Here is an 11,135-nt window from a genome sequence, read left to right on the forward strand (position 1 = left end):
ATGACAGGGATAGACGCGGTCCGCCGAGTCAGGGCTCGGCGGAGATCGATAAAAGAATGGTGTTGTCTTCCTGAGGGCGGCGCATTGAATGCATTTGGTAGGGGGGAAACAAAGATGAAATCATGCCAAGGAAATTTGACGACGTGAAAAGTGACTCTTGTTAGACTTGTATCTGCTGGCTAGGCATGATTGGGGGCGCTTCTTTCTGCTGGCTAGGCATGATTGGCGACGCTTCTTTCTGCTGGCTCGGCATGATTGGCGACGCTTCTTTCTGCTGGCTCGGCATGATTGGCGACGCTTCTTTCTGCTGGCTCGGCATGATTGGGGACGCTTCTTTCTGTTGGCTCGGCATGATTGGGGACGCTTCTTTCTGCTGGCTCGGCATGATTGGGGACGCTTCTTTCTGCTGGCTCGGCATGATTGGGGACGCTTCTTTCTGCTGGCTCGGCATGATTGGGGACGCTTCTTTCTGCTGGCTCGGCATGATTGGGGACGCTTCTTTCTGCTGGCTCGGCATGATTGGGGACGCTTCTTTCTGCTGGCTCGGCATGATTGGGGACGCTTCTTTCTGCTGGCTCGGCATGATTGGGGACGCTTCTTTCTGCTGGCTCGGCATGATTGGGGGACGCTTCTTTCTGCTGGCTCGGCATGATTGGGGACGCTTCTTTCTGCTGGCTCGGCATGATTGGGGACGCTTCTTTCTGCTGGCTCGGCATGATTGGGGACGCTTCTTTCTGCTGGCTCGGCATGATTGGGGACGCTTCTTTCTGCTGGCTATGGGGTACTGAGTTAAAGGCTTTCCGACAGTCCAGGAAATTGCAGTCCGCCCGGCCTTCTCCTTCTTGCTTAATCGTTGTCACATGGTCGTAGAATTCTATTAAGCCAGTGAGGCAAGTTTTACCCTCCCTGAACCCATGTTGATGGGTTGTCACGAAATCCCTTCTCTCCAGATGTGTTACTAGGTTTTTTCTCACAATCTCCTCCATCACCTTGCATGGTATACAAGTTAAGGACATACCTTATATATGTACATAAGGATGTGTGTGTGTGTGTGTGTGTGTGTGTGTGTGTGTGTGTGTGTGTGTGTGTGTGTGTGTGTGTGTGTGTGTGTGTGTGTGTGTACTCACCTAGTTGTGCTTGCGGGGTTGAGCTCTGGCTCTTTGGTCCCACCTCTCAACTGAGGCGGGACCTCAGTTGGGACCCCACACACACACACACACACACACACACACACACACACACACACACACACACACACACACACACACACACACACACACACACACACACACACTGAAATGTCCATTGCAACATATTGCAATGTCCTGTGATTCAGTGGTCTAGGTCGTCGAATTGCAGCCGACGATCATAGGTTCATTTCCCAGGATAGGACAGAACCGTTTTGGCAGCGTGTCCTTACATCTGGTACCTATACACAGAGAAACCACATTAACGTGGTAAATCAATGCAACCCGTCCTCTTAAAAATAACGTCACTTTTGGCTCGTATGCGCACTATGGCCAAATTTGGACGTAATTTAAAATGAAATCGACTCACAAAAGTGACGTTCTGTTCCGTTTTCTATTTGAGTCGTTCGGCGTACGAGCAGAGGTTATAAGAGGACACTTTAAATTAACGTTTTTCATAACGTTTTGAAACTTTATGAGAATTTCCTGCCCACCTAACCTATCAGAGGACCCTTAACTTACTGTTGTTGAAAAAAAAATCCCAAATTTATTTTCATATTTTTTTCATTTTCAAATTACGTCCAAATTCGGCCATACGGGCAAACGGCCAAAAGCGACGTTCTTTTTAAGAGGATAGGTTGATCAATGAACAAATTCACATTAGCCTTCATGAGGGTTCGAACCAATGCGCTGGCTTGTTCCCAGGCGCACTCTAGCCGACTGCACCGCCACATGGTTGACAGAGCCCGAGTTGCTGGGGAAGGGAAGGGAACTATCAGGGGAAAGCGCCAAGCTATTACAACTATATAGCACTGGGAAGGGGGTCAGGATAAGGATTTGGGATGGGACGGGGGGAAGGAATGGTACCCAACCACTTGGACGGTCGGGGATTGAACGCCGACCTGCAAGAAGCGAGACCGTCGCTCTACCGTCCGACCCAAGTGGTTGGAGAGTTGCTGGGGAAATTGTGTGAAACCCCGGTTAGGCTTCAGCGGAAGCCTCGGGACCCTTGTGGGTGCAGTAGCACCTCCAGGTTGCAATTCTTGTGACCATGTCGTGGTGCAGTCGACTAGAGCGTGCTGGAAACACCCCTGGTATCTAGTACCTATAGTCTTCTCGCAGTAATATGGTATCTGGGCGTTAGGCAACTGTTGTGGGTTGCTTCCTGGTGAGTGGGCAGCCAATTAAAATGATGTAACAATTAACAAGACTGTTGAGTATTTCCACACCCCGAGGCTGATGAGTTAGTCATCACTTATTTTCACCGCCAAAAATAGAAATGAGTAACACTTCGTGGGCCAGCCAGGGGCTTAGGGCCCGCGCACTATTATCTCTAAAAAATGACTTATCACTTATTAATTAAATTAATCCTAGATCAGGGAGCCGGTCGGCCGAGCGGACAGCACACCGGACTTGTGATCCTGTGGTCCCGGGTTCGATCCCAGGTGCCGGCGAGAAACAATGCGCAGAGTTTCTTTCACCCTATGCCCCTGTTACCTAGCAGTAAAATAGGTACCTGGGTGTTAGTCAGCTGTCACGAGCTGCTTCCTGGGGGTGGAGGCCTGGTTGAGGACCGGGCCGCGAGGACACTAAAGCCCCGAAATCATCTCAAGATAACCTCAAGATAGATATACGGTGTGTGTTTGTAGTCCAGCGTGGAGGTATTTCAAGTCACACTACTGAAGTATGAGTCGTGCTTTATGAAATGAAATTCATGAAATGAGTCATTTCTCCCGCTGTAAGGTAAGGAGGAACTAGCTAACAGGCCTATTTACGTAGTTACCACAAGAAATGGGAGAAGGCTGTCGGGTTATTCATTTCGTCTTTTATCCGCCAAACACACACCGAAACTACGACGTTGGTACAACGTTCGAACAAGTTTTAACACCTCCTAACCAGTTATAAGAACCAATATAGCAAGTTATAACAACGTTCTAATACGTCATAAACACGTTAAGCCAAGATGTAACAACTTTATTACAAGTTGTATCAAACGGAAAATAGAGACAGTTTCGGTTTATGTTTCCAGGGAATTGTTTCTTATATTTCAGTGATGGGAACATCAGATCATTTGATATTCCAAATTTTCTGATGGGAACATCAGATCATTTGGGAATGCATCGGACGAGGGAGTGGGGAATGGTGGGGAGGACGAGGGGACGGGGGAGTGGGGAATGGTGGGGAGGACGAGGGGACGGGGGAGGGGAATGGTGGGAAGGACTGGGAGAGAGGAGGGAAGGTTGCTGTGGCTGGTGCTGGGCGCCTCACACACATGGATAAAAACATGTTTATTATAAATATTCCACTTCTTTCTCCGCTGTATATGTCTCGAAAGAAGATTACATTACATTACAAACACAATTAAAATGAAAAAATTTACTTAATACACAACAATGACAATGGTTCCAGTGTAAAGCTCCCTAATCAGCCCCCCCCCCCCACCCCCACCCCATTGATTTGCCACTCTGGAAAAAATCCAGTCTCCTTACTTAATCTAATCTAACCTAATTTGACTTAACCTAAACTAACCTAACTACCAACCCACCCTAACCTATAGAGTGTGTTGCATAGAAAAAGTAGATACTTGTGAGCCCGTGTGGGGTGGTGCGGGTCACGTTAAACAGCCCACTTGACGTATTTTATTGGTGTCCTTCTGACTTTACAGCTTCCTTTACGGCTTGTAATGTGATTAAACAACCTCACCTTACTTATCTGTGGCGCTAGTTTTTTGTAAAGTTGCTTGAACGTTACACTAAGACATAGATAAGATGTTACAGCGACAGATAGATAAGGTGTTACAGCAAGAGAGAGATAAGGTGTTGCAGCAAGAGATAGATAAGGTGTTACAGCAAGAGATAGATAAGGTGTTACAGCAAAAGATAGATAAGGTGTGTTGTATACATCTCAGAGCGGGAACTCCGGCACGCGTCCGGCCAGAATCAATCATGAACATCAAGAACAATTTTGTCAAGTTTGTGTTTTGTTTTGAGGAGACAGTGATTTGGTGTGTGTGTGTGAGGGGGTTGTTGGGGCCTAATCTACCCTTCACAACCCCCCCTACCTTGTCGGAAAATCCGACACCATTTAATATCATACAGACAGATAAGAGCTGTGTTGTATAAACAAGTTACCCATAGAAAACGTAACTTGTAGTGGAATTACCGTTTAAAGAAAACGGGATATCATCACCACATACTATTATAATTCACCACCTATTATGGTGGGAATTATTCTTAAATACATTAGTCTTTGGACTTTACCATCATAAAAACATCTTATATAAATTAACTTAATTATCAATATTAAAGTAGAGTAAATGTGACCCTTCTATCACCTTTGGACATCTGGACAATGTAAGCCAGGCGTCAGTGAGGGAGGAGGGCAGCCATTGTTTATACTAGACCAGAGGCACACGGGAGCAAATACGGCTCCTGTTAATTTTACTTGGACGTAGTGTTATGGAAACTAAAGGTGTACCATTATCAACACGCTGTCTACAAATTCAAGTTAAGTGTTCTTTCCGAAACCCATTATCTATCATTAGTGGCCATTAATGTCATTGGGTAGGGTTAGCCCGTTAGAACACGAAATCGCCTCATACTAAAGGTAATTAAGCCAGGTCTTTATTGTTCCATGTACTGTATAGTGTTTTCTCTGATATAGCTTGTCATATATAGGATTCTGGCTTCACAGCTAGCGCACTTTTGACAGGTCAAGACGAGGAAGCAAGATTTGTGCACCAGTTACTGGGTGATATGGAAGCTACCTCAAAGAGGATAATTTGGTGTCTACACCCTAGTTATACCTGGTGGACTAACCTGCTGTACTATAAGATAAGGAACCTCTTCAATGTATGTAGTTAATTCTGCAGTTTGATTGGCTGCATATATATTAATTTAATAACCCCCCTAATGTGTAGAGGATCGATTTGTGAGATTAAGAGATTATTGCAGAAATACAGTCCACTTATCATTATACAAATTGCTATCGAAGTATATAAATTAACGTAAATATAAATTCATATAAATTAAATAAATATAAATCTCACAGGTCGGTTCCCACATACCTCTCTTTAGCTTTACCCTGCCGGTTTCTATCTCCTAAACTTTGCCCCTTCTACACCACAACATCTTCCTCGCTACCCCGTCAACATGCCCTTCCCTAACCCGTCACCACTGACCATGTTGAGGTGCTAGTACTAGCTAGTGCTAGTACACCACATTAACTAGCACTAGTGCTAGTTAGTGTAGTGTATCAGGTCTTACCTCTGTACCCTACCCCCCCTCCCAGGTCACCCCACCTCCCTGCATTAAACAATAAATGTTCACTGACAACAATCGCTTAACGCTGTCATACCCGCGAATGGAAACGATAAAGCTAAAGACACGCATGTACAGTTCTGAGAGTGAAGCTGGGCAACCAAGCTTGATACTGCAAGCTGACACGACGCTCAGGCGCACATGTGCGACTTCTGAGCTTGAGGTCGACAAAGGCCTTGAGATTACCCTACACCTTGAGGTCAAGTGAGGACAACGAATGCCTTTATGTTACCTTAGACCCAAAGGCCAACGACGGAGCGAGAGGTGGCTGTTTGGTCAGGTCTATGGTAAAGGGGGAACTAGCTAACAGGTCTATTTACGTAGCTATCACAAGAACTGGGAGAAGGCTGTCGGGTTATTAAACTCCGAGGTTGATAGGAACAAGGGTGAGGATAGGCCAATAAAGATGTTAATAATAATAATAATAAGGCCTCACCTAGTGATGTGTAGGGTGAGTTGGGATGGTGGACGAGGGGGCTGGTACCGGTGGTGTGGGAAGGGAGACACGGGAGAGGGCGCTGGTAGTGTGGGAAGGGATAGGGCGCCGGTGGTGTGGGAAGGGAGACACGGGAGAGGGCGCTGGTGGTGTGGGAAGGGAGACACGGGAGAGGGCGCTGGTGGTGTGGGAAGGGAGACACGGGAGAGGGCGCTGGTGGTGTGGGAAGGGAGACACGGGAGAGGGCGCTGGTGGTGTGGGAAGGGAGACACGGGAGAGGGCGCCGGTGGTGTGGGAAGGGAGACACGGGAGAGGGCGCCGGTGGTGTGGGAAGGGAGACACGGGAGAGGGCGCTAGTGGTGTGGGAAGGGAGACACGGGAGAGGGCGCTGGTGGTGTGGGAAGGGAGACACGGGAGAGGGCGCTGGTGGTGTGGGAAGGGAGACACGGGAGAGGGCGCCGGTGGTGTGGGAAGGGAGACACGGGAGAGGGCGCTAGTGGTGTGGGAAGGGAGACACGGGAGAGGGCGCTGGTGGTGTGGGAAGGGAGACACGGGAGAGGGCGCTGGTGGTGTGGGAAGGGAGACACGGGAGAGGGCGCCGGTGGTGTGGGAAGGGAGAAACAGGAGAGGGCGCCGGTGGTGTGGGAAGGGAGACACGGGAGAGGGCGCCGGTGGTGTGGGAAGGGAGACACGGGAGAGGGCGCCGGTGGTGTGGGAAGGGAGACACAAGAGAGGGCGCCGGTGGTGTGGGAAGGGAAGGTGTGGTCGAGGACATCATAGTCTTTAAGGTTAACACAGACCTTGAGGTCAACAAAGGTCCTAAGGTCGCCCATGAACTGGGAAGGGAAGACAACAATTTTGCATTTGTTTCAAAACATGTTTGTGTTGATGTTTTGACTCATCTGACCCTCAGGGGTCAACACCACATCCAAGTGTACTTCTGCGTCATCTTAATAGTTCCATAACATATTAGGGTGAGTTAGTGCCTTAATATGCTGACGGATCTTGCTCGACAAACTATGGTCAGGTTAAGTTGACCAGGTCGTCGTCGTCGTCCTGGTCGTCGTCGTCGTCCTTGTCGTCGACCAGGAGGTCTGGTCGACGACCGGGCTGCGGGGACGCTAAGTCCCGGAAGCACCTCAAGGTAACCTCAAGGTATGTTGGGTTATATTAATAGTCCCAAAATACACTCTGTACCCAGTTATTTAATGTGCTAATTTACCTGAGGACGGGCCGGGCTCCTATTTTAAAGCATGGGAGTAAAATACAATACAGTAATAACTTGAGAATAATCTCTGTTCAGAACAGTCTCACTTGCCATTTAATAGCCTTAATAATCCTTGATAAGTATCTAGGTGGGTTAAACAGGGAGGATGGACACTCGTTATAATTACTAAGGTCCAGTTCATAAATGCATTATCTAAATAGTTTTAAAATGCACCAACTGTTCTTAGTTCTTTAATGAACTAACCTGAGGACGGGCTGTTTTGTGTGATAATATTATATATTACATTAGGTGAGGTAATCATAGGAGAAAACATTAATCCTGTATGGCTGGATATTACTGGAAGGGATACGATCTCAAGGAGCTGGGATATGGCGACAAAGAACTGGGATACGAGGACAACAAACTGGGATATGAGGACGGGGCGAAGGAACGGTGCCCAGCCACATGGACCACCGGGTATCGAATGCAGCTGCTGCAAAAAATTGGCAGCTCCCGAGGTGTGTGTTAGAGGATGGCAGCTCCCCAGCTGTGTGTTAGAGGATGGCAGCTCCCCAGGTGTGTGTTAGAGGATGGCAGCTCCCCAGGTGTGTGTTAGAGGATGGCAGCTCCCCAGGTGTGTGTTAGAGGATGGCAGCTCCCCAGCTGTGTGTTAGAGGATGGCAGCTCCCCAGGTGTGTGTTAGAGGATGGCAGCTCCCCAGCTGTGTGTTAGAGGATGGCAGCTCCCCAGCTGTGTGTTAGAGGATGGCAGCTCCCCAGGTGTGTGTTAGAGGATGGCAGCTCCCCAGGTGTGTGTTAGAGGATGGCAGCTCCCCAGCTGTGTGTTAGAGGATGGCAGCTCCCCAGCTGTGTGTTAGAGGATGGCAGCTCCCCAGGTGTGTGTTAGAGGATGGCAGCTCCCCAGGTGTGTGTTAGAGGATGGCAGCTCCCCAGGTGTGTGTTAGAGGATGGCAGCTCCCCAGCTGTGTGTTAGAGGATGGCAGCTCCCCAGGTGTGTGTTAGAGGATGGCAGCTCCCCAGGTGTGTGTTAGAGGATGGCAGCTCCCCAGGTGTGTGTTAGAGGATGGCAGCTCCCCAGGTGTGTGTTAGAGGATGGCAGCTCCCCAGGTGTGTGTTAGAGGATGGCAGCTCCCCAGCTGTGTGTTAGAGGATGGCAGCTCCCCAGGTGTGTGTTAGAGGATGGCAGCTCCCCAGGTGTGTGTTAGAGGATGGCAGCTCCCCAGGTGTGTGTTAGAGGATGGCAGCTCCCCAGGTGTGTGTTAGAGGATGGCAGCTCCCCAGCTGTGTGTTAGAGGATGGCAGCTCCCCAGGTGTGTGTTAGAGGATGGCAGCTCCCCAGGTGTGTGTTAGAGGATGGCAGCTCCCCAGGTGTGTGTTAGAGGATGGCAGCTCCCCAGGTGTGTGTTAGAGGATGGCAGCTCCCCAGGTGTGTGTTAGAGGATGGCAGCTCCCCAGCTGTGTGTTAGAGGATGGCAGCTCCCCAGCTGTGTGTTAGAGGATGGCAGCTCCCCAGGTGTGTGTTAGAGGATGGCAGCTCCCCCAGGCATGTGTTAGAGGATGGCAGCTCCCCAGGTGTGTGTTAGAGGATGGCAGCTCCCCAGGTGTGTGTTAGAGGATGGCAGCTCCCCAGGTGTGTGTTAGAGGATGGCAGCTCCCCAGGTGTGTGTTAGAGGATGGCAGCTCCCCAGCTGTGTGTTAGAGGATGGCAGCTCCCCAGGTGTGTGTTAGAGGATGGCAGCTCCCCAGGTGTGTGTTAGAGGATGGCAGCTCCCCAGGTGTGTGTTAGAGGATGGCAGCTCCCCAGGTGTGTGTTAGAGGATGGCAGCTCCCCAGGCATGTGTTAGAGGATGGCAGCTCCCCAGGCATGTGTTAGAGGATGGCAGCTCCCCAGGTGTGTGTTAGAGGATGGCAGCTCCCCAGGTGTGTGTTAGAGGATGGCAGCTCCCCAGGTGTGTGTTAGAGGATGGCAGCTCCCCAGGTGTGTGTTAGAGGATGGCAGCTCCCCAGGCATGTGTTAGAGGATGGCAGCTACCTAGATGCACCAGTAGAGAGCAGCCCCCTGCCAGTGTCCTTGGTGGCCAGTTTGCTGGATGAACTTGTGATTTACATGAGTTTTCTAACCACGCTGAGCTGGCTTTAATTACTGTAACGAGCGCTACTGTAATGACCGCTACTGTAACGACCTCTTTGTGACGGTATATGTTTGCGGCTTGACAAGGCCTTAATAAAGCAGAGGGCGCTGTGATGAGTCTACACTAATGGTGTGGTCTTACCATTCATTAGATGCTGCCAGGTTATATGTGTTATGTCCCGACTATACCAGGGTGCCCCGGTGCGGTGAGCGGCCTGGAACCGGTTCCCGGTGTTGCCTTCCTCTTCTAGTACATCCTCCCGGTGCCTTGTGTGTGTGTGTGTTCACCTAGTTGTGCTTGCGGGGGTTGTTGATCTCTGCTCTTTCGGCCCGCCTCTCAACTGTCAGTCAACTGTTACTAACTACTATTTTTTTTCGTCTTTCCCACATTACATACACACACACATACACCCCCAGGAAGCAGCCCGTGACAGCTGACTAACTCCCAGGTACCTATTTACTGCTAGGTAACAGGCGCATTAGGGTGAAAGAAACTCTGCCTATTGTTTCTCGCCGACGCCCGGAATCGAATCCGGGACCACAGGATCACGCGTCCAGCGTGCTGTCTGCTCAGCCACCGGCCCCCCTGTGTGTGTGTGTGTGTGTGTGTGTGTGTGTGTGTGTGTGTGTGTGTGTGTGTGTGTGTGTGTGTGTGTGTGTGTGTGTTGCCTGCGTGCTGTCACAGCCTGACTCAGCAGCGGCCGCCACCTCAACAATTACAGTCCTCGTAGATACCCATTATACGTGTCTAATTTTGTTTGACGTAGATTAATACCAGTGTTAAAATTAATGTTCTCTGGCCAGCAGGGTAAAAGCACCACCATCACCTTATGTGGCCGAGGTCGTTGTTGTTAAAGACTCGCTACCTGGAACAAAAAGTTCCAAGTAGCACGGGCTATGGTGAGCCCGTAGATAGTTTTATTTGTGCCTGAGGGTTGGAGAGGCCAGAGCACAAGGTGTAGCACACCGGCCTGACCCTGGCTGTGTAACACAGACCAGTATTGGATGCTGCAGAACACCGTAAAGTTACTACTTAACCTCTGTGGTTGAGTGCTCAGTAATTCACCAGAGTATATGTTGTCTGACAGCTCTGTTGACGTCCGTCCTCCTCTGTTGACGGAGGACGGAATAAATTGTCTAACATGATGGTTAGTATTGAATACAATGAAGAAGTTTATGGTGGTCAAACACCCTAAACAAAATAAACTGTGCACGTGGTGTAGTTATCGACCAATTAAATAATAAATACAAGTAATAATTCAGCAGTTATGTCCTCCATGTTGTATTCTACAAGAACTACTTATCCATCTGTGGAAGCTGAGGTGAAATAGCAACAGGTGAACATCACCGCTTTACGGCACTGCCCTCCACGGCTAGTTCCTCCCGAGAATGGAATTTAGAGGTCGTTAAAGTTTGATAAATGTCTCAATTAAGTGCCAGCACCTCGAGAGATAAATGACTTTATTAGTAACCAAACTCATGGTCGCTGGCGGGCCTGCCTTGTTGCTCAAGTTTATGAGGGGAACAATGGTTAGGGTCCTCCCACTACCCTCTCCAGGCTCCTAGGGCAAGCTCCTAGGGCAAGCTCCTAGGGGAAGCTCCTAGGGCAAGCTCTTAGGGCAAGCTCCTAGGGCAAACTCCTAGGGGAAGAGGGGCGTTTATGAAAGATGGGACAGGGATTGAGAGAGCAGCCGGTCCTCCTAAGCTTTCCCAACGTCAAGAAAATGTCGCACTAAAGTACAATTATCCTAAACCTACCAGAGGACCCAAAACAGAAAACGGAACAGTTCGCGAGCCGCTGCCATGTAATAGACTAGTACGACGATTTTTGGCCT

The 11,135-nt window shown here is 49.4% G+C and overlaps 1 protein-coding gene across 1 annotated transcript; it reads right to left on the reverse strand.

The window, feature by feature from the left end:
* Positions 1-212: 212 nt before the first annotated feature.
* On the reverse strand, positions 213-749 carry LOC123770112 (uncharacterized). The gene has a single exon (XM_045761784.2). The coding sequence runs from the start codon at positions 747-749 to the stop codon at positions 213-215; it is 537 nt and encodes a 178-aa protein (XP_045617740.2).
* Positions 750-11,135: the final 10,386 nt, after the last annotated feature.

The sequence above is a fragment of the Procambarus clarkii genome, chromosome 45 (assembly GCF_040958095.1).
Source record: "Procambarus clarkii isolate CNS0578487 chromosome 45, FALCON_Pclarkii_2.0, whole genome shotgun sequence".
NCBI classification, from domain to species: domain Eukaryota; kingdom Metazoa; phylum Arthropoda; class Malacostraca; order Decapoda; family Cambaridae; genus Procambarus; species Procambarus clarkii.

Coding starts and splice junctions, on each gene's coding strand:
- LOC123770112 (XM_045761784.2), bottom strand. CDS start 749: ATGCCGAGCCAGCAGAAAGAAGCGTCCCCAATCATGCCGAGCCAGCAG.